General features: G+C 45.0%; 2 protein-coding genes across 3 annotated transcripts; one reads left to right on the plus strand and one right to left on the minus strand.

Moving 5' to 3' along the window:
* Positions 1-714: 714 nt before the first annotated feature.
* Positions 715-5,356, plus strand: serpine3 (serpin peptidase inhibitor, clade E (nexin, plasminogen activator inhibitor type 1), member 3). The gene is made up of 8 exons (XM_035651343.2): positions 715-985; positions 2,569-2,802; positions 3,449-3,691; positions 3,782-3,980; positions 4,071-4,171; positions 4,267-4,353; positions 4,437-4,520; positions 5,222-5,356. The coding sequence occupies exons 1-8, from the start codon at positions 715-717 to the stop codon at positions 5,272-5,274; spliced, it is 1,272 nt and encodes a 423-aa protein (XP_035507236.2). The 3' UTR covers positions 5,275-5,356.
* Positions 5,357-6,971: 1,615 nt separating this feature from the next.
* Positions 6,972-22,514, minus strand: ints6 (integrator complex subunit 6). Of its 2 annotated transcripts, XM_035651341.2 has the most exons (19): positions 22,005-22,514; positions 21,790-21,867; positions 21,005-21,154; positions 16,007-16,096; positions 14,615-14,798; positions 12,486-12,611; positions 12,025-12,176; positions 11,648-11,800; positions 11,072-11,204; positions 10,884-10,978; positions 10,682-10,792; positions 9,905-10,120; positions 9,668-9,794; positions 9,426-9,568; positions 9,143-9,329; positions 8,501-8,902; positions 8,178-8,234; positions 7,406-7,499; positions 6,972-7,311 (listed from the first exon to the last, which is right to left on the minus strand). In XM_035651341.2, the coding sequence occupies exons 1-19, from the start codon at positions 22,113-22,115 to the stop codon at positions 7,212-7,214; spliced, it is 2,709 nt and encodes a 902-aa protein (XP_035507234.1). In that variant the 5' UTR covers positions 22,116-22,514; the 3' UTR covers positions 6,972-7,211. The 2 variants fall into 2 exon arrangements, with proteins under 2 accessions (XP_035507234.1, XP_035507235.1); XM_035651342.2 differs by lacking the exon at positions 8,178-8,234.
* Between the last annotated feature and the right edge of the window lie 771 nt (positions 22,515-23,285).

The raw sequence follows: 23,285 nt of genomic DNA on the forward strand, positions 1-23,285 counted from the left end.
CACAAAATGTATGTTAATAAAATTGAAGTGGGTTGTCAATGGGAACAGTACAAATAAAGATTAAAAATGTAATTTGGCTTATTATTTATAATAATTATAGTGCATCAATGGTGATAGTCAAGTTAGATCTAGTTTTAATCACTTAATATTCGGCAGTTTAATTAAACCAATAACTGTATATACTATTGTATTATCATGAAAAGTATACAAGTGTGGTCCCAAACTCTGAGACCCCACTAAAAAATTATAAAGACAATGTTTATTAAGTATATGTACCGAAGCCAAGTACTGACGTAATGTGCTTATTTATTTTTCTTTTTATGATTAACCTGCATAAGCTGATAAGGCTGCAGGCACTTGATCGCACACAGTGATGTTAAGAGTCCGTCATTATTATTTTTGTTAATCTCACCGACGGTGCCTTGCTCATGTCTCCAGCTCTACTGTGGTTGCCTATTTGCAAACATGCATAAATTATAACCCAAACATAATTAATCAACAATATGGATCAAATGTTTGCAAAATCCCATAGAGAATATGATGACAAATTGCTCATTGTTCGATAGCACTGACACAGATCTAATATATTGTCTCCTTTTTTTTCTGATTTTCTGATTTTGTTTTCCAGAACCACCTGTTGCACCCTGAGGACACGTCCCCCCCCACACCCGCCCTCCCGCCCTCCCTCCCTCCCTCCTGCCCCGCTCTGAGGAAATGTGTCGCCCGCCAGCGGCCGCTTCACTCCTCATCTTCCTCTGGCTGGTGGAGCGGAGCCACTGCGACGGCAGCAGCCTGCAGGAGAGCATGGCGGCGCTGCACGCCCGGTTCGCCCTCGGCCTCTACCAGACGCTCACCGAGACGGAGAACGACTCCAACCTGATCGTGTCTCCCGTGAGCGTCTCCCTGTCCCTGGGGCTGCTGCAGTTCGGCGCCCGGGGCAACACGCTGGCCCAGCTGGAGGGGACGCTGGGGTACAACGTGAACGGTACGTCGGTGTGTCTCGTGCTGTAGGGAGAGAGAGGGGCTGTGGGGGGACTACTGCTGCTGCTGCTGCTGCTGCTGCAGAGCACAGTGGTGTCTGGAGCCATAATACCTGCCTGCCTCCACACACCAACCTCTAATCTCATTAACCACTCCTGCAGCTCGGCCCCAGGGGTCGAGAGGTCAGTGTGTTCAATTATGAACAAAATGCGAGCGGCAGCTGCTGTTTCTTTTACCTCTCCTGGTGTGAGCTCTCACACACACACACACACACACACACATCACGAGAGGTCAAGGATGGAGATGGCTGATGCGGGGCTCTGGTTTGGAAGGATGACTTCTTGGCACATCATTTTGAACTTGAGAAAACTGTTATTTTCAACAATTTGTTTTGTGTGCAAATGGGGAATGTGCCAAAAGACAATTTCTCAGAGCTCACGGTGCCTTAACGTTACCCGTTTTGTTCAAGCAACAGCACAAACCTCAAAGATATTCAATTTACAATGATATAAAAATAGCGAGAAGCACAATTCTCATATTTGAGAGGCTGGAAGAAGGAAATGTTTGTCGTTGTCTGCTTGATGAATGACTTGAACTATTAGTAAATTATTCGAATGGTTACCACCTGATTATCTTATCGTTTCAAAAATCAAAGATCGTGTATTTGAAAGTTAGTAAAACACGCTGAAGGCCAGTTTGTCGTGTGTAGCGACTGCGAATAGAAAATGCTCATCTGTTTCTGACACTGGCTGTTTTTTTCTGGGTGTATAAGAGATTACAGGCAGATATTCATCAAGAAGAACAGAGTTGCAGAGGCTGATGAAACCCAGAAGCCTATATTCAAAATAAAGACTGAGACAAATTTCAACTCAAAGCGGTAGAACCAGAATAATAAAGAAAAATGGAGTCTATACATATAGAGAAACATATAGACAGACACAAAGAGATACAGTAGATATGGATGAAACAGTATCCATAAGGAAGTTAGATTACAAAAAGACAAAAAAAAGATGACACATCTATCCCCTCCTCAAAATCAGAAAACCCACAACACACGCCGAAAAAAAAAGAAAAGAAAATGAAAAACGTGCTCGAGCACGACGGGGGAAACAACCTTCGACTGGCCGCTTTCTTCCTGCTCGTACATAACACGCTGAGTCTCTCAGGACTGCGGCGTGTTTGACTCCAGTTGAGTGCATTAAGCGAAGCTTACACTGAGGCCAATGAGCCTCCTCCTTGTGCACGGTCCTGCGGGGAGATGGTGTGAACTCAGTTAAACTTGTTGCCAAAACAAGCCGGAGGCTGTTGAGCGGAGTTTCACACTTTTGTTCACAGCTTTTCAGCATCGGTGCCGACGATCAGATGCGAACGCGGTGCAAAACAAGACGACGCTGCGAATAATTCACCGGGTTCTGCAGATGAGTGGAGGGGAAATCTGTTCCTGTGCATCTTACTCATCGAAAAAGTTTGAACCAAAGTCTCCAGTTCCCATGAACTTGCCACTGCTGGCGAGTGACGCGCCACCCGCACCACCCGCACCACCACCTCTGACCCCGTTCCCCTCTGTGCTCGTCCCTGTCGTTGCAGACGCTCAGGTGCAGGACCTGCTGCTGCACGCCCGCGGCGACGTGAGCAACAGCAGCCAGGGCATGTGGCTGCAGCAGACCTGCACCTTGTTCGTGCAGAGCGGCGTCCGGCTGCTGACGGAGTTCACGCAGCACGCCGCAGCCTGGGCCAACGCCAGCGTGGTGCGCGCCAACTTCAGCCAGCCGCACCGCGCGCGCAGCCATCGTCAGCCGGAGAGATCGGGCCACAGCCAAGGTAATCAGGACTGTATAAAAAAAAATAAAAAAGGCGTATGGACCTAACTTGTGTAATATGAAAGGAATGGCTTGTAGTGAACCCACAGAGACTTATCCTCAGTTCTTGTTTTTAGTTTTATAGCACCTTTACTGTACGATTCAGCTGTTTTTTAACCAGCAAACAAGCTCTGATAAAGCCCCTGCACGCTCCCCACCCGCCTCCAAACAGACACAGTTACTGACCGGCTGGGGAAAGAAAATGTAATATTTCAAACCAAAGAGATGGATGTTTTTTCTCAGGAGTTGGTGGAGATGAAAATGGAGCTAAAAAGGAGACTCCGGTGCTTCTGTTTCTGCTGGAGGTTTACTGAGGCCACTGTTTATGAGTTATTGTGGCTCTTATTGTGTTGTTATAACTTTTCTAATTCTAATTCTAAGGTCATGAAGCAACCAATAGATTTTTATTCAGACATTTTTCCATCAGCGAACAGAAAAAACTCAAATAAAACATAATAATGTGGAGAGGAAATATGTTGTATGTATAATAATATGCTTTTCTTCCGTCCGTTGCACCCGACCACATGAGTCAAACACTCAGGACGTCTGAAAGATGAGTTGCACGTGCATTTACGTTAAACCCTGACCTCCTCTCGTTGAACCTCCAGACGAGACGTGGCCCCTCCAGTCGGGCGGCAGCAGCGGGGAGCTGTCGGGCTCCGGCGAGGCCCAGGCAGAGGCCCTGTGGTGGGGCCGCCGGCTGCAGATGGCCCTGGTCAACACGGTGGCCTTCAGGGGCGTGTGGCAGAAGCACTTCCTCTTCACCAACACGCAGAACCTGCCGTTCACCCTCGCCGACGGCAGCGCCATCAAGGTGCCCATGATGTATCAGGCCACAGAGGTCAGCTTCGGTAAGAGACACCCAAAAAAAGAGACGGAACAGATGCAAATAAGTCAGCGGAAAGATTTTAGAACCTGCACATTCTGAACTTGTTTGCCAGGTCAGTTCAGGACGGCGTCCGACCAGCGCTACACGGTGTTGGAGCTGCCGTACCTGGGCCGCTCTCTGAGCCTGATGGTGGTGCTGCCCAGCGACAGGAAGACGCCGCTGTCCTCGCTCGACTCGCAGCTCAACGCTCGGCAGCTGGAGTCCTGGGACGCCGGCCTGCGCAGAACCAAGATGGACGTCTTCCTGCCCAGGTGATCATGCCGTCCGAAGAAAATGTTGGGCTAGATGACTAAAGACGTGATGGGAATGACCTACGCATTATTTTTCTTTGACATTTACAGGTTCAGAATGCAGAACAAGTTCAACCTGAGGGCGGTGCTTCCCGCCATGGGCATCAGTGACGCCTTCAACCCGACAGCCGCTGACTTCACAGGAATATCAGGTCATTAGAGAAATGTTGATTTTCATCATTGTCAGATTTAGCAGAGCGCAGGTCAAACTGCGGCGACTCAGCTGACAGTTTGCTTCTCCCTGCAGTGGACGAGGGTCTTTATGTGTCCGACGCCTTCCATGAAGTGAGAATAGAAGTGACAGAAGACGGGACGAAGGCCGCTGCTGCCACAGGTAAAGAGAAGGAGAGAAGAATAAAAGAAGAACTGAAGGGGTTATGATATGCGGTTGCTAATAAGACAATTTTTTCTTTGCAGCCATGGTGCTACTCAAACGATCCCGTGCTCCGGTTTTCAAGGCGGACCGGCCGTTCTTGTTCCTGCTGCGACAGAGTAACACAGGTACAGTGTTTACTTTACACTGGAGAACTTCACACTCTTACACAGTCCGGGCTAAAGGCCAGTCCTGCTCGGACGATCACGCCAGATGTTCTACAATGTTTCAGCTTATAGCTTATAGTTTTCATCTTTTTGCTGCATTGTTTTTTATTTTCTTTAAAAAAAATTAAAAAACTCTACCAGGCACTAGTAGGTTTGACTTGAACATCTGCAGTCTACCTTCATTTTAGTAAAAAACAACAACTGTATCTTGCTCCTCAGTGACATCGAGCTCAAACATTTTAAACACACGCTGCTGTAAATACATAGAGCACCAAATGTGCATCAATCCACAGCGGAAAATAGTCCCCTAAAAAATGCAGCATTTCTTCCTGTTTGAACTAAAACAAAAAATCATCTGTACGGTAGAAGAAAAAAAAGCAACCGAGCTTTAAAAACCCAGCAAAGATTTAAAAGTGAGCTGGAATATTAAAATGTATGATTTACAGTTAGAGACCCCATGTGTGGGAATTCTGACTTTAGTGACCTCTAGTGGTGGAATAAAACAACGACAGGCAAGGTTGAATCAGGAAAGATTTTCTGGATGTCTTAGGTAGAATTACAAAGACGTTGGTATCGCAGGTATTCAACAAAACGTGACTATGAGGAATAAACAATGATATAAGTTAAGTGTTCCTTATTTTTTGTTGTGTTCTCCTTTTCAGGTTCCGTCTTATTCATGGGCCGAGTGATGAACCCAGCTGACCAGGCACCCTGAAATCATTTACACCCCAGCCCCCTATTTCACTACCAGTATTTATTTGTGGACCAACGGGAGGGTCCGCGGACACTTCAGGAAGAGGGACAATATTTTTGTACATATATGTAAATAAAATTTTAATACATGTTTTTTACAATTTTTGTTGTTTTGATCCTTTTTTTTCTTTTCGTTTTGAGGATTTTCTAAGCGACGCCCCGACGAACACGGAGGAAACACGCGGCGAGTCACGTCTTTACAGAACACTTTATTCACATGGCCCTTCACAGTGTAAAATAGAAACTTTATTCATGGAAATACTTACAAAAAGGCCATATTACGCGGAACATTCTCTTTTAAATAGTACTCTAGGGTTATTTACATCTTTACAGTGTATTCAAAATACTCTTTTGGTAACGGCCTCTTCACAAACAAAAGACAAAGTTATGGCAGATTTTGGTCCCTGTCCGAGGAGGGAGGGAACAGGAAAAGGGGAGCGGCCCCCTGAATCGGAAATCAACTCTTGACCTCTAGACCTCAACTTCAGATTATTTGTGTATATTTGAGAACAAAGTGGAAAAGGCCCGAAAAAAAAAAGGTTTCCTTTTCTCTTTTAAATTACGTTAAATAAACATTCTCAAATGTACACAAGTGCATTAATGGTTAAGTAACAAGGAGTTGGTTTGAGATTCACGGAAGGGAGAGAGGAGGGATGGGCAGGTGGGGGGGGGGGGGGGGGTGGGGGGGGGGGGGTTGACGTTATTTGGCAGCGACCAGCTCATTGGCGGACAAGCTGGCATCCGAGACCTCGGTTCATCAACACTCCAGGGGGACGACCGTCGGTGTTGCATATCAGGCGTTTCACAAAAAGAAAAGATAAGATGGGTGGTGGTGGGGAAAAAAAGGAAAATGCAGGCTCCAATGTTATTGCTGATCGCGATGCGTTAAGTATCAGTTCCTGAGCTTTGTGTCCCTGTAATTTCAACATTTGTAACCAATCTTGTCGCATCAATCACAAGTATTTGACTTTTTACCGCGATGCCCTCGACGAGAACCTGCGGACGCACTCAGACTTTTTAAGTTGACCGTCTACAAGAGTAACGAAAGCAGCGGATCTTATTTATTCTTCCCCCGTGGGGGGGGGGGGGGGGGGACAAAAACATTATTATTATTAATTCTTACGTTACAAATTCATACACGTTTAAGAGCACAGGAATGGAGTGCTTCAGTTAATGGAGTGTTGAACGTAAAATTTTAAAGTCGGACTCTCGTCGTCCTCCCACAAGACCGAACCACCTGAAGAACAGAAAGTGAACCAATGAAAGAAGTGATGAAGAAAAGTGTTTTCGTTGAGCGTCTCCGCCGGACCCCGTTCGACCCTGAGTTGGCAGAAAAACGCGCACACACACAATGCGAATCCCCTTCCTCCTGTAACATCAGCACAAAGGTCACCAGAATTGTCGTCCCCCCCCGCCCGCTCCAGAGATTATTCTCCGTCGTTTGTTTGTCGCTTTAAAAAAAACAAAGCCGATCAAATTATGGGAGGAGAATAATCGAGGCGAACGCACAAGGGACAGGCTTCACGGCTCAGAAAGCAAATGTTCTACAGGCAAAAAGAGAAATCCCATGGCATAGGCAAACAACTTCACCTGCAGCAACAAAATGCTTTCCTCCGTGCCCCCCCCCGCCCACCCCCCCCCCCCCCCCCCCCCCCCCCCCCCCATTTCTTCTGTGTAAACCAACAATCAGTAATGCTTATGAAACGAAGAGAGTCCACCTGAGAGGTGAAAGTTTTGAGAGCCGGATGCCGCCGTCGTCGTGTCTCGACTCCGCAGGGGCCCAGGGAGGAAGAGGAAGAGGAGGAGGAGGAGGAAGAGGAGGGATGAGGGATGAGGGGGGGAGGTGGAGGGTTGTCGAGTTCATTCTCAGAAAAAAATCATTCTGGGATTGAACCGGTCTCAGGGATTGAACGAGTCCATGTGTACCATGTTGTTGGATCTGTTGTGGATCTCTTCCAGGAAGTTTTCCAGCTGCTCGATGAGAACGCGCTTCTTGAACCTTCGCAAAGGACAAACGGTAGAAAAAAAATAATTTTATAATCACATTTTCGTATTTAAGTAAAAAACGTGTAGAGGAGGGTTGGACTCGTTACCTGGCCGCCTCTTTGATGATGTTTTGTAGGAATATGAGCCGAGTGTCCAAAGTGCCCTGGATCTGCTTCAGGAGGAGGAAGATCTTCTCGTAGTCTGAAGTGAGTAAAACGTGAGTGGGGATTAATCACTTTATGTGAACAGCTAAAGTCCTCGATCCAATTCACTGTCATAAAATATCGTCTCATCATCAAGCCGATTTGTTTTCAGGCTGCAACTCACGATCGTTTTCTATTCTAGATTCATATCTCGTTTATTTGTTTGTATTATATATACGTATATTATACGTCCTGAGATTACTCGACTTGTTGGATTAACAGATAAAATCAACAACAACAAAAAGCTGACACCACAGAATACTAAACTACTCAATGGTTGATTCATAGAAAAAGATCTTTTCAAGATTTCTTTACAGAAGACTTTAAAATTATGAACTCATAAATAAAAGCACTTAAGATTAAAAATAAGATTATGCTATCATAGAATTTAAAAAATAAATAAGTTAGTTTTAATGAAAAGAATTTAGAGGGACAGTCTCTTATGTGCATTTCACTATTTCTGGTTAAGCAGTCTGATTGCTGTGGGAAAGATTATATTAATGTCAGAAGATAATTCACAAGAAACTGCAGAAGAGGAATACAAAAAGATTTGTTAAGAAATTTAACAGAAACAGGGACTTTTATCACCGTTCTTTTCATCATGTTGTTACTGTTAAAATGTCCCAATTACTACACATGTCACATGTTCACTGACCTAACACACTGTATGTCTCACCTTCACACATCTGCTCTGCTCTGTTCTGCTCGCTGAGCTTTCCTATTCCTTCCCTCACTTTAAAAGGACGTTCATAAACAGCATTAAGTTGCCATACATGGAAAAATAAAAAGAGAAAAATAAAAAAAAAGGAATCAAGCGTCACAACTTCAACTTTCTCATCACATCGACTTAACATCAATGTGCAACACTCAGCCTGCAGATTTATGTAAAGACAAATATTCTTCCATTTCTTAAGTATATATTAGCACAGCAACATTACAGTCCAGCTGATTCTTTCATTTTCTTCAAACCCCCCTGAGACAGATGATTATTCTACTCACGCCTGCCAGGTTTCCTGATCTCCTTGGTGATGAGTACCCTCAGCTCGTTGTTGACCTTCGTCGTCTCGTTGTGAATGTGCTTCTTCAGAGCCGAGGGCGACAGGTAGCGGGGCGGCTGGTCGTCCACCAGCACCATGTTCAATCCCTCCTCGTCGCTGCTCAGTGGCAGCTCGTCCACGCCCCGGGGTTGCCCGTTCTCCTCGTCTTCGCCGTCTTCGTCCTCCCCGTCCCCACTATGCCGGAGGTCCTGGGGGTCCGCGGCCACGTGGTTCTCTTGGTGGTTGGCCGGCCCCGACGGGTGATCCAGCTCCGAGTCCGAGCCGCTGTCCGAGCTGTAGTGGTTCTGATTCAGGTGGTTGATGATCAAGTCGGGTTCGGGTGCTCCGTCATTTATGTCCATGTCTATTAAAGGGTTAGAAGATTAGAAAGGGAATTGCTGAAGAAAGATTTTCAACATGACACAAGTTAAGAAAAAAAGATTTAAAAAATTCCCATCAACGTTGTAACGTGACCAATGTTTACATTGTGATGTTAAGAACTGCTCAATGATCGGGAACAACCTCGGCTGTTTCCCGGAATCAATATTTCAGTTGCAAGAGGCATCACAACACCTGTCGTGGTAGTCTCAAAAACAAACCTCACCTGCGGTGGGTCGGGGGCTGGCGGGGGGCGTGACCGGAGGCGTGTACGCCCGGCCCAGGCGCAGCAGAGGCGACATGCAGCGCCGCCTCTTGGGGCCTCCGCCCTGCATGTTGCTGCTGTCCCCCGGTCGCTTCCCTTTGTTCTGAGGGCCCGTCACAAACTCGTCGGCCTCGTCGATCATCATGCCCTGAGGGGAAAGGCGAGGGGGAGATTGAATGATTATGATTCCACATCATTTCATGTGGCGCTTCCTTAATGAAAGAGGCTTTTCAGGGGGCCTTACCTTCTTGTCCAGTTTGAAGGGGTTGCCGAACGTGTGCAGGCGTTTGGGCTGCTCGGGGTCGGCGTCTCGAAGGGGCTGAGGAGCAGCTTTGAGGAAGTCCTGGTAGTTGCCCATCTGGGCGATTGGCACGCTGTGGAGCTGGTCTGTACAGGAGAAAAGGAAATTCACAACATGGAGGGAGGCAATACAGAGCGCGCATGACGAAAACTAAGAGAGGTGGGGGAGAAGGCCCGGCCGCTTACCTGAGTCTTGCCCTCTGAGATTACAGACGCCGGTGTTGAGCAGATTTCTCCTCATTCGGCTGAGCTGGTCCAGCAGGTGGCTGCGAGGGATGTCGTAGGGATTCCTAAAGCTCTGAGGTTTCAGGCCCTGGTGAGGACAAGGAAGCAAAGGGAGGAGAGTTCAAATTCAGCTTCACTTCAAGTGGAGAAAGAGGGAGTCACTTTGATTGTTAAAGGAAAGTTAAATGATCACCGGACCTTGTTGAGCAGTGCCAGATGAAAGCCTTGGAACTCTTTGGGGTTGAGCTCGAGGGGCAGAGTCGGACCCTCTCCCGTGAGACTCTGCAGCTGCTGGATGAAGTTCCTGCGCTGGGCCAGAGACGAGCCTCCGCCGCGCCAGCGCACCTTGATGCCGGCCTCCGGCGGCTGCTTTTTGCCAATCAGGGCGATCAGGCGATCGTATTCGATTTTTGTCTGGAAATAGGAACAAGTGAGCTTACTTGATGGTAACCACAATAAAACGTAGAAACACTTTCTTTTAATCTCCATATTTTGCTTTTATGAGCAGAATATACAACTTAATGTATAATAAATGGCTAACAACACACTATAGTGAAAGTATAATGTAAGTCATGTAAATAGTATTAGGGTTTATTAATGTATAATCCTCCAGTTGGCAAATTAATGACAATACTGTTGTAACAATATGAAATATGTAGTCACTAATATTGTTCGTTTATGCTAAACGAAACTTTATCAGATATAATTAAATTGCACTGACGTTGGGTCTTTCAATTAAGTAAAACAATACGATTCTTTATCAATAACAAAAATGTTTATATGTATAATGTTTTTCCAACTAGCAAAATGAGCTTAACATGCTCAGCGCATTAGTGTTTCATTTTACATTAGTCTTACAGAAACTATAAGAATGAAATTGACAATCTTACAGTAGATAATACTTTGTCTGAACTTCTTTTGTACTGTACATTGAGAGCAGATCTTCTGCTGTTTGTGCCTAAACAGAAAACAAACCTGCTGACTGAGCTTCTTCAGGTAGGAGACGACGCTGTAGCTCAGGCCGTACTCCATGTTTTCCGCCAGCAGGTTCGGTGCTCCCATGATTCTCATGGCCTTCCTCAAAGACTGTGGAAAGAAGGAAGCAATAAGACCTCATCTTCCATGGTTTTAGCGTGTTAATAAAACAGTAACTTAAAGTAACGTCAAGTCCACCGACCCCGATATAATATGGAGGCATGGTCTTCAGGTAGTTCTCAAAGGATTGTCGCCATTTGATGGTGGGCTTGAACTTGTGCACTTTGATCAAGTCGTCTGCAAAAAGGGAGCGAAAATGAAAATCTATAGAGAAATTAAATTCTAAAAATAACAGGATCACACGAGGGAGAATGAATCCTGCAGCCTTACCCAGAAGTGGCAGAAGCACGGGGTAGTTGTAGGGCATCACAAACAGATTGACACAGTTGAGGGCCGTGCTGGCCTTTAGGTAGCCGAAGGGTTGGCCCAGGTCGCTGTACTTGGCACTGTTACATACGAACACCTAAAACACAGAGCCATAAAAATCAGCAAAACAAAAAAACAACCTGGAGAAATGTGGGTTAAAATGTTTCTGTTCATTCTCCCTCCGTCTGACAGCAAATCTGTGCTAATTGTGCATTTCTAACAACCATAATAATCATCACGGGGAAGTGTTTACATTATTGTATTCAAAAAATATTATATAAATGGAAACATGTGGACTCTCCTCTCGATTTGACTTTAATCTCTGGAGCAAAACCGTTGAACGATCTGAAGGTGGCAGCAGAGGAAAGAGCCTGACACCTAATGAAAAGGTTTTTCTCATCTACCCGCAGTGACCAGTTTAATTGCTGGACTATGAGAATGATTTGTACATTTTTAAACTTTGGATTTCAGCTTTAACTTTGAGGTCCTTTCTCAAAAAAGCGTTTTTTTTTGTTTTGTGTGTGGGTGTGTTTCCTGTACCTGCCAGCAGGTGTGCGGGGACTTCCTCTCCAGGATGTACTGCGTGAGAGGCGACGGCTCCAGCTCGTACTTGTCGAAGGGCACCTTGTCGATCACCATGGGCTCGGCGTCCAGACAGGAGAAGCGTACGTGGGGGTGGGCTGAGCGAGGCGGCTGGGATAGGGAGACGTAGATACTGTTATTATAGTACATATTTAAAAAACACATTAAAATGATAACACTGCACTTACAGGGAAATGAACTGTATAATGACTGTAACACTGACTAAATGACTTTGTAGCACCGCTATTTTTTAAATCTGTGTTTTTAAAGGAGCCATGCTCATAATTTTGTGTTTTGCTGAATGACAATAAAAAGGAATCTTGATGTTTTCTCACCAGCGTGGGGGAGTTCTGGTCGGGCCAGAAGGCCTCGGGGACGGGCCAGTGACCGATGGGTACACCGGTTTTGGGGTTGGGTCGAACGTAGATCAGCTTGTGGCAGCAGTGCCACGGCTGCAGACCGGACTTCAGCGCCTCAGCTGGAGCGTCTGCGCAGGAAAATACAGGGGGGGGGGGGGGGGGGGGGGGGGGGTCATTTTACCGGCAGCAGCTCAGACAAGAAAACATAAAACCAAAGAAAATGTTTTTGTTAAACTGAAACGGTTAAAACGCAAAGGTTTAAACAGTCACATCCACCAGCTGTTCATGAAAAGCTCAGAGGAAGAGGATTAGAGAAAAACAGTGAGTGGGAGCGAAAGAGAGCGAAGAGGTCAGACGCGGCGCAGTGGTTGTCAACAAGGTCGAGAAATTAAGTCAGGAATGAATTCCACTTAGACAAACAAACAAGTGTCTCTTACCCTCGAGCGGCGGCGGGTCAGGCCCCGTCTTCTCAAAGTTGATCACCACTCCGCTCTGGATCTTCTGCACCAGAGACTCCAGACACTGATTCAACATGCGCTGAGAGAACACGCTGTACGATCGCCCTGCAACACACACACGCGCACACACACGTATGAGAACAAATCTGGAGAATGTGTGAACAAATTCAACAGAAATCTAGGGGTTGGACTACAATAGATTTTTAGTACTTGTCAAATCTGGATCCTTTCAAATCCATTTGATGGCGTCCATCAGTTGTTTTTTTCTTTTTAAAAGGCACTAATTTGAGATGATTGCTTCACTTTTTAGATCTCTGCCAACACTTGAGAGACATAACTGTCTCATTAGCTGCTAAATATTCAATTTTCTCCTTCTTTTTGTCTGCCTGCTGAGCAGGTGCTGAGCAGGTGGAGGTGTTCAGTGGTGTTCATCCTGAATCCCACATGAGCCATTAAAAAAAACAAAAATAATGAGCTAAAGGAGATGAAAGAGAGCTGCACAATGCGTCAAATGTCTACAGTACATTGTGGGAAGTGAATTATTACCGTGCTTTGTTTTTTTAAAAAGTAATTTATATAATAGCTCATTTTACTTGAGGAAAAGAAAACAAATTAACGATTAATTCTGAGCCCTTTTGACATTTCTCTTAGCAATTATCTGATGTGTCTAAATCAGCGGATACCTCCGCCAAGGCTAAAGCCCTTTTTCGCCATGTTAAAGATAGTCAAATATAATAATTCCTGGAGCCACATGCTCCAAAATGTAATGGGTTTTTCCTTGGGTCGTGTCCAACCCCGCCACTAAATTTCATGGAAATCGCTTTCGTAGGATTTGAGTTATCCTGCTGACAGACATGTGAACGTAATGAATACAATCAGGTCTTTCTGATGAAGAATTTTCCAGCCTTTTTATTTAGATAAATATCTGTAACTTAAATTTTTTGCATGTAGCTTCTTCATGTGAGAGAAGACAAAGGATTTTTGACTCAAAGCTTAAGAACCTCCGTATTTTACCAACTTAGACCCAGATCCAAAATGGTGACAGCTGTCAGAGGTCAAGCACGAGTACAAATTTATCACCCAGCCCGACAATATTCCAGGATGAAAGAACACGCACACACACACTTAAAAGTAGAGGGCTCTTGCTTTCATATAAAACTCTGCAGTCTGACTACACACGCGCCGAGCAATTTCAAGTGCATCGCTACTTGACAATGTGCTTTATCTTTATGGGCTCGTATCAGTCTTTTACACAATGGATGCAAAAGGAAGCATCTGCAGAAAATTCAGCTCTAACGCTCCGATTGGTCGCAGAACAGTAAAGGTCACGTTTTGTTCCCACCGTAAATCGGGCTCACGCTCTCACGAAGCTACAACCGATTATTCTAATTCCGGCTCCTGGCCATTCGGTGCCCTCCAACTTCACCTCCTGTGACCTCGCCGTGCACCCGCTCACTCGTTCGTTTTCAAAAAGGGCCGTGGGCTTTGTGTCAGGTCTGCCATCAGCAGTAATGGACGGGGGCAGCGTGTACTGTAGAGGGCCCGTCAGTGACAATGGAGCTGTGTCATGTTCTGCATTCAGCACCACTGTACTGCTCCACAGAGCTTTGGCGTGCTCTGCCTCTCTGTGTGTGCGATAATCTTGTCGACGTTCCAGTCTGTTCCTCCTGCCGCCGGCAGCGTCCATAACCAGGCAAGCATGAGGAATGGAGACAGGAGGGACGAAAATCTGAGTGGATGTTCTTGACAACTGATCCTGGACCGGGTAGGAAAACCTTTTCACATTTGCTGCTGAAGTGCACTTGAGCAAAGCGACTCAACCTCTCAGAAAACAGCTCCAGCTGAGCATGCTCAGTTGTTAAAACAAGAGCATGCAACAGGGCGTGAGCTCCGCTCTGGTTCGCCCACCAAACTTTGAACCCTTTGGAGCTCGCACCGTCTTCTCACGATAAGAAGACGTAGAAGGCAGTTTTGCGCAGGACTAAACTAGACAAAAAAGCCTCGCATCAAACAACCACCACATTCGTCACGATTTGCACCGAAGATGAACTCAGCGGATCTGTCAATCGTTGTCGATGAAAGCACGTGAACTCCCGCACTCTGCCTACCTCCAGTGACCTCGCACATGGGCGTGATGGGAGAGTCGTCGGGCGGGACGCCTCCAAGGGGTTCGGGCTCAACCGAGGCGTTGCCGGCGATCCGCAGCACCAGAGCGAACAGCCGTTGGTCCCAGCGGAAGGGCTCCTTGGTCAGCTCGCTGCCCGGCAGCGGAGTGGTCAGAGGCAGGTGGAGCTGGAGGAGACGATGACAAGTGTCAGTGACAAGGGGAACCGCAGATCATAACTAGAGACAATTTTGGTCGATATGATGATACACTGTATGAAAATGGGAATAATGATGGTATTTGGGTCACTGCATAATTCAAAAACAGCTATTTCCATTTGATTATATTATATATATAGGCTGCAAGTAGAGTCGACCTCCTCGGCCTGAAGAGGCACGGAATTATTATTATTTTTTTTACAGGAGAAATTAAACTGTGGCTGCAGAATTAAGGATTAAATCTAACGCATCTGACCTTTGTAAGTTTTGCATCTAAAGCTACCGACGACTACACGACTTAATGAAGTTCTTCTCCAGCTCGCAGGGAAGAGCGTCACAAATATTCAGCGCGGATGGTAAGATGCAGAGGACAGAGCAGAAATCAATAATTTACAGTTGAGCGAGTTACTGAGTCACCGAGAGGACCACGGCTTTAATCCGACCAGCAGACCCCGGACGAAATCATCGCAATCACGCTCACACGACTGAACATTATTAAAGCTAAAACGATAAACTATATTTAAATCAAACGACTGTCACGAAATGAAGCTGACACTGCTTCGATAAATCAATTAATCCACAAAGGTGGAATCAAAAAAGGTGCCCTTTCCAGTTTGTTGTTGGACTCGCTAAAGTTTTATAAAGACCATTGATGATTATAAAACAAGAACAATCAATGGTTAAAAAAAACAAAAGTTTGAGATATTTGAGAAGGAAAATCGCCAAAAACTGGTTGTGAAGAATTTCAAGAGACATTTGAACCATTTTCCGACATTTTATAGATCAAGTGATTAATCAATTAACTGAAAAACTGAAAAATGTCAGTTGCCAAATCCTGTTATGATGTGACGAGCTTTACAGCTTCCATCGTTTATCTAAGATAGAGATATTGAACGAGGTGGTAGCTGACAGTGAGAGAGGTAGGACGTGTTGCTGTGGGACTGTTTTGCAGCACATAGTCATGGGACGTTTCTAATTTTAACATACGACATAATAGCAGTGGCTTTGTGAACCTAACATTAGTTAGCCTCAGTGACACACACACACGGTGGGGAAAAGGGGGTTTGATGCTTGTGTTAAAGTGAAACATTGTGGAGTTGTCATCCAGCCACGCAGGACGCGCTCCTGATTGGCTGGGACCCCTCATCTCTCTGCGGGGGGGGGGATGTAAGGCTGACCTCGTCTTGGACTCCGCCGCCGCTCGTCAACTTGTTGCCGTCGGTGATGGCGATTATGATGGCGGGTTCGAGGAAGAAGGGATTCCTTCCCTACAAAGACAGGGGAGGAAAAAACAAAAAAAGATATTCTCACACAAAATGTAAAAATGGAAATATGAGAGCAAACAATAGAGCGTTCATAAAAGCCAAGAAAAAATGTTATATTTGAGTTTAACTTCAGCTTATTTATAGCACATTAAACTCACCATCACATAGAGAAGTTATAAGGATCTATTTTAAGAGAGTGGGTGTGTGAAAGAGAGAATTAAGTCTAAGGAATAAAAAAAAAGATACAGGAAAAGAACAGTGGTGATTACATCTATACCACTGCGTGAACAGATGCGGCGGATGTACACTATCCTCCACCATGAGGCAGAGTACATTACCAGGGAATCTATACGAATCCTCTTGCCTGCTAAGACGCTGGAATATTTCATGACATCAGCATTCCACACACACACTGACAAAAAAATGAAACCGGAGCGGCAACCGCATTTATCTCCACAGAAAAAGAAAAGTGGCCCGACAGGTCCCGTCGGTGAGCGGTCATGAGAGTCATGCAGACTCTTCATAAAGGGCCGTCCTGTTCCGACGGGCGCTGCAGTTTGAAAATGTACCTTAAGGCTGTGGTGTCTGCTGAATGATGGATTTGTCCAGTTACTTAAGAAATAAAAAAATAAACAGCACAAAGTAAACAGAGCGGGATACCACCGAGATCCACGGTGCTATAGGTATCCATGACAACCCAGACTTTTTTTTTCTTCCTCCCCAAAAATCCCTTTATGACATCGGTCCCTTTCTCGGCATGCTAATGAGTCGATGACTCCCAACTTTGCTGGAAAAGTTTGGTTTTTTTCATGCGTGGCACATCAGCTCACTTAGCTTTTTAACTGTTGCTATGCAATTAGGTTGCTGGTTATAACAGCTATTAAAATTAGATTACGTGAACATCGCGTCATCAGCCCATATCCACAATACAGTCTCAAGACTCTGCTCCAGTAATGTTGTCTGTCCATGACCGTGTGGCTGGTCAGTGTATTTTCTATATTCTAATAATTTATCAATCATTTTATTTTGCTGGTTTTAGCCACTCCAGTGTGGAAATTTGCTTCTCCTTTGTCTTATGAGATGGTTAAAATTAATTATTTGAGATTCAGCGTTCTATGACAGACAAAACAAACCATGTGATATGACATTTCCTGCTCATTAGAATTGTTTTATCATATTTTTGTTCTGATTTCATGTTCCCTTTTGTATTGTATTTCCCATATGCTGTTTTTCTTCGTAACTGTCATATGAGCTACCAGATGCCAAAATATTCCTCGATAAAGTAACCATCTACCTTGGGCTTTCATTTCCCCCCAATATATTCTGACATGTTAAAGACCATAAAATCAATAGGTTCATTTAAAAAAGTATAAATACACTGATCAATAATGGAAAGTGTCATTAACTGTAGCCTTAATGGGTGTGTCTATGTCCATGTGGAGCAGCAGGATCTCCGGTCTGCCAACGCAAAGCCTGATGGGAGATCCATTAGAGACTTGTTTATCACGGCCGCTGACATGTTAACGAAGGGGCCAAACGTCGCCCGTCATATCATTTCCCCGCTCTCTTCCCCTTCTCGTCTTCCCTTTCTTCTGCTCTCTTAATGAAACTGTGATCAGTGTCAGGATAAACCTGCAGGGCCGTCTCCCCCTCGCTTCATCCTCCACAGCCCTCTTCATCTCCCAGGGGAGAGTCGTCCCAGACGCCTGGCAACCTGGAGGGCTCTTTGTGACTGTGGAGAGAATCACTCCAGGGCAATATTAACTCACCCACAGGCTTCCTACACCTTTTGTCTCGTCCCTCTCTGGCTCTCTACCCCCACTGAACATCTCACACATTCACCCACACGAGGAGGATGAAAAAAACCAAAGTCGACTCGTCTTTATGAATTACATTGGAAAGACGAGAGGACAATATGGAGTCATTATACGGAGCGCTTCAAATGCGATGCCAGCGAAAACACAAGCTACTTGCATCGCTTTGCTTTGGCTTTGATTTACAGCTGCTGAAGCAAATTGAGATTGGAAAAAAAAAAACCCCTCACAAACGACAAAAGGTGTGCGTAGTCATCAGAGCGCTGTTGAAACCTGTCAACATCGACGAGCTCAAAGAAAAGAACTGCACTTCAGAATGTGCAGCCGGGCGGCTTTTCTGTTCATAACCTGAAAATTTCAGATGGTTTTGTCCAAGTTCAGAGGACATTTGAGTTTCAGCACCATCTGCACACAAGGACCTGCTTTAAAATGGATTATGCACAGGGTTTCCTAGTTTCAATTTTTTGTGTTTACAAGTCTCTCACTCCCAGTTAAACACAGTCACAATTTCATTTCATGCAGAAGCACACTTGTTCCACTTCCCGTGAAATATCCTCTCCAGCAAATTTGGCTACGCTTCACTTAAAGGACACGAAGAGTAACCACACAAAAACAAGAACAGCTCACAGGAAGTGTGATGTTGTGCCAAAGCCAGTTCATCAATTTGTCAAGGGACAATTATTCAACAAAAATTTTGATGACCAAATAATTAATTAGGTTGTGAAGGAGAAATGTCAAGCTTGTCGAATGTGAGGATTTGCCCCTACTTTGTACTTTGGATTGTAAACTAAATATTTTCTGGGTTTGGATCGTCGGTCGTACGAAGAAGAAGTATGAACTTGTCTCTTTATGCTATGTGAAGGATAATCTCCATTATTTTGGGATATTCCACAATTGATCAGCTTCGCAATGTAACGGCAGATCAATCAATCAACGATATATCTACTGTTAGTGTCAGTCCTTCAGCAATTATCGCTAAACGCTTCTTTTGCAACATTGCTTGTGATGTCAGAGTCAAACTGTGGAGAGAGTGCCCACTATTTTTTTTAAGCAAATTTCCTTCCAGTTGTCGGGAAAAAAGGGACCTGGTCCTCAAATTAAAACCATGGTCCTATCACCGTGTCGTTACAGGTCGTCGGTAACAAGCTTAGGACACAGTAACCTTGATCTCTGCATCGCTGCATGTCCTGTTTGTGTTTACAGACACAAACGTGCGTTCACGCTGCCTCTGCTCGCCCCGACGGCAGGGCTGCTATCTGACATTCAAACGCCCCGATGAGAGTCGGACATGCATTATGTATGTTGTATGTACTGTATGTATTACCCAGCCTGCATGGTAGGGAGGGATCCTCCCCCATTTGCTATTCAGGAAATGCTAAGTCAAACATTTATTATTGCTCCCATCCTTACTGACTTACTCCATAGTGGATAAGCAGAAATCCAGATTCCTATATCAAGCACAAGTGTGCAGTCACAGAGCTGTCAACCCATGTATGGACTAGACGACTGACAATAATAATGACTAATATTTCTCCTTGGCAGAAAACTGCTCCTAATTTTCAAAAATTTGAATAGAGAACAAGTAAATCTTAAATGGGTGATGTGTTACATCTGCTGTAAGAAGATTTCTGTTTTTTTTTCTTCTATTAAGACACTAACATGGAGCCTCTCTGATCAGTCTGTGTCAGACTACACGATGAGTAGAGTGATGACAGAAGATGTCATGTGTTGCAGATAAGTCATGAGGCTTAAAGGAGAGTAGCGCACGAAAAACTGTGAGCACACAAAAGTTCTCCTCACACAGCTCCGTGTTTAAACAACTGCCTCCCTAAACTGGAAACAGACTGAACTGGTGATGTCATTAGGCGGCACTCTCTGGAACTGGACCAGTAACTGAACTGAATTAGTTACAGACCTTGTGGGCAAACTGAATACTTGTTGTACGTGTCCCAACTATGACTCGGGTCGACTCCGCTGTTCAGCTGGAGGCGGGGCTTGGTTTAAATTTTGCAAATTTTCAAAAATGAGTTGCACAACATTAATGACGATAACATCAGGATCAGTTTCTCGTTTTAAGAGTTTCACTTTTTCCTTGAACATCCCCACAGCGCATGAACATGTGAACAGCAAATATAAATAATTCAATGATAAATCATTATGTTTGTTGTAGGAGCCGGAAAGAATTCAGAAACTCTTCCCAGTAGCAGAACTTCACACTGTCCCAATTTTTAGAACAAGTAAAATAGCAGAGTAAAAAGTCAAATGTATTTTTCACTAAAAGCTTGAGAACATACTTGGTAAAGCACAGAAGAGAGGGACTTTAGGGAACTTAAAAGTCATAGGAAAATAATAAATCTTTTATGGCCAGCTAGAAACAACGCTAACATATGTAATTATCATTATAAATAAATACTACTTCCATGACGGTTATAATGTTAAGTTTCTGTTTAAACTATCATTGGGAAGAGCAGATTTAACTGCATTTCGACCACCACATTTGTCACCACCTCTATAATGTAATACAGCCAAGTTTAAAAATATCAATATAGCCGTTTCAACAAAACTCAAACATTAGAAACTTAAATGATTAGGTAAGATTACGTTAGTTTCAGGTGGGTGTCCCAGATGAAATAGAAACTTGAGTGCATAAACTACATATGAGCAGTCTTGATTAAATGTTCGGCTGTAGGACCATCAGATTTTAAATACACCATGCAGTTCTGGACCTTGATCTATCAAAGCTTACGCCCAGCTGGAATCCCTTAAAGGTTAAAAAAAGAAAGAGAAAAAGCGAGCTCCACCTCTGTGGTGGAATCAACATCAGTTACTGACGGTAAGTTGATCGCATTTTTTTTTTTCCTCTCTTCCCACTCAACTTGTTGCTGTTATGCTTGTGTCTTGAGCACATGACTGAAAGTGTGTGGGGACACAGTATGCAGGTGGTTGATGCTTGTAAGACTGTGGATAGGGGGTAGGGGGAGTAGGAGAAGGGGGTGGGGGTGGGGGGTCTGTGTGGGGTGGGGGGGCCATACAGCACCTTGTCATAGCTCTAGCTTAAAACCCTGATTCCCTCGCTGGCCTCTTCAGAGCTACATACCTGTCCATAGTTGTCTATCCCAGTCACTAATCTATTGAGATTGAGTAAATCAAAAGCGGTCCTCAAGGACTGGCCGATGGACGTGAGTCCGGTCGCTTGGAGGTTCCGGAGCTCTGTCATGAACGTGGCGTGGCTCTCCTTCCATCCGGCCTTAAAAAAAGAAAAAAAGAAAAACAGAAACGAACAAAAACAAACAACACCTCTGTTAATAAATTTAAAATAAAAAAAAATGCATCAAAAGTTGGATAGCTGTTGTGCACAGTAGGGGGCAACTTCTGCAGGAGTCAATGGTTAACTTGAAGGGGCCCTTCATTGTGAGTCTGAGCTGATAGAACACTGGTGTAGGTCGCTCTCTCGCCCTCTCTTTTGCAGCCAGGTCCCTTGATCCGTCTCCACCAGGACGATCATAAATTACAAAAGGGGCACAGCGGCCATGTGCGCCGTCACCAAAGTGGCAATTTGGTCTAAACGATTAAAGTAGTATTGTCTGCCCCCCCCCCCCCCCCCCCCCCCCCCCCCCCCCTCCTCCTCCTCCCCCCTCCCAGACAGATATCACCTCGCTGTATAAATAACACCCAGAGTTCCTTGCTGCTCACACTGAAACAAAATGTCGGCCATGTTTTAAAAGGGGCATGAGCGCTCCTCCTGAAGATCTCCCTCTCATCTACACACACAATGCGATGTGGCGAGCGACACAACGTGCTGCGAGCGACGCGAAGGGGGGACAAGGCAATCTGCGCAAATTCTGTGAAAGCCGGACACGGCCCGGGGAAAACAAACTCTACCTTGATCCCGAAGGGGACGTCTTCAAAATTTACCAACATATACCGGTCCCCTCGGCTCGCCGGATCTCTGCCTCTGAGCTGTGGAGATAGTAGAGAGAATTATTGACGGTTGCACCGAGAGATCCAAGGGTTTTTTGACGACGACGACGATGATGATGATGATGGTGGTGTGGGGGGTGTCCCAGTATTAAATTGTGTCCCCGTGGTTACAGTACCTTCATAAAAGTCTCAACAGCGCCTTTTGCTATGTCCAGATAGGTAGTGCCCAGATGGGTGCGCTGGTTCATTGAAGCGGACGTGTCTATCAGAAAAAGTAAAACGGGCATTGTGATGGTAATGACACGTTCTGCATGGACTTGAGTGTCAGTACAAACCGGCCAGAACGCGAAAAAAAAGAGGAAAAATCTTTTGTTCTCCTGCCCGCCTGTATCACCTCTCAGCTAGCTAGCTAGCTAGCTAGCTATAGCTGGCTGGCTAACTGCCTGTCTCACACATTCTTTCCAAAAAAAAAAAAAGAAGAGAAAAAAAAAGTGTCAGAATAGTGAGTGTCGAAGCCCTTTCCGGGCGAACTAGACTAAAAACCTCAGACCCTAGGGGCAGGTTATTGGTTCACGAGGGATTTTGGTAATTTTCACTATATTTTGCAATAATTCCTAAGTTTCATAGTAACAAAAGTTGCCCCTCACTGTGAGTCCCTGCTTCTCCCTACACTGAATGCGCTGTGGCTCGTCCACTGGTTTTAACCTAAGCTCGGCGCTGGACCCCACCCACCAAGCTTTCATCCGCCGTCACGTGGGCGAACACTCGCTCTCCATTGGCCGTTGCGAGCCGCTCATTACCATATCCAAATAAGGTTAGAGCTCGGGCGTCTCGTGCGCATGCTTGCTTGCTCTCGCCCTGAGAAGAGGCAAGAATGCAAAGGGGAAATATTCTGTAGATGCAATTTGCGTAGAAGCATACAACATTATATGTGGCGACGTAGTTTTTTTATTTGGGAACATTAGTGTTATTACAGTTGTTTGAATGCATATTTATACAGTAAATGGCATGTGTCCGCCCCGAGAGCCGATTGCATAATCAACATTTACTTCATCCGATGCACGGGCGTGGGCTACTGTGAAAGGGACAAGACAAGAGAGAGGGCAAAGATAATATCGATAATACTATGAAAAGGGCTGTTAACAAAAAGAACCAGGTTACATAGAAGCTACTCGCTGGCACCACGGCACTTATTAATTTTTCTTATGATGGCCAAATATAGCCAGCCTCTTTCTACGAAATGATCTGAAGGAAAACAGGTTTAGTCGCTCACACACCCTGCAGCTCGAAGATGGTTTTTACTTTGTCTTCTCTATCCCACATTACCGCAATGAGCTGCATACTTTTAATGTCAAATAAAAACATTGAAACTATTATTCTAAGAGGGAGATTTAATTAGTGAGGTTCATCAAAAAATACTGGGCAGGCATCTGGCATACCTACAAACTGTAGGTATG

The sequence above is a fragment of the Scophthalmus maximus genome, chromosome 14 (assembly GCF_022379125.1).
Source record: "Scophthalmus maximus strain ysfricsl-2021 chromosome 14, ASM2237912v1, whole genome shotgun sequence".
Classification (NCBI taxonomy): Eukaryota; Metazoa; Chordata; class Actinopteri; order Pleuronectiformes; family Scophthalmidae; genus Scophthalmus; species Scophthalmus maximus.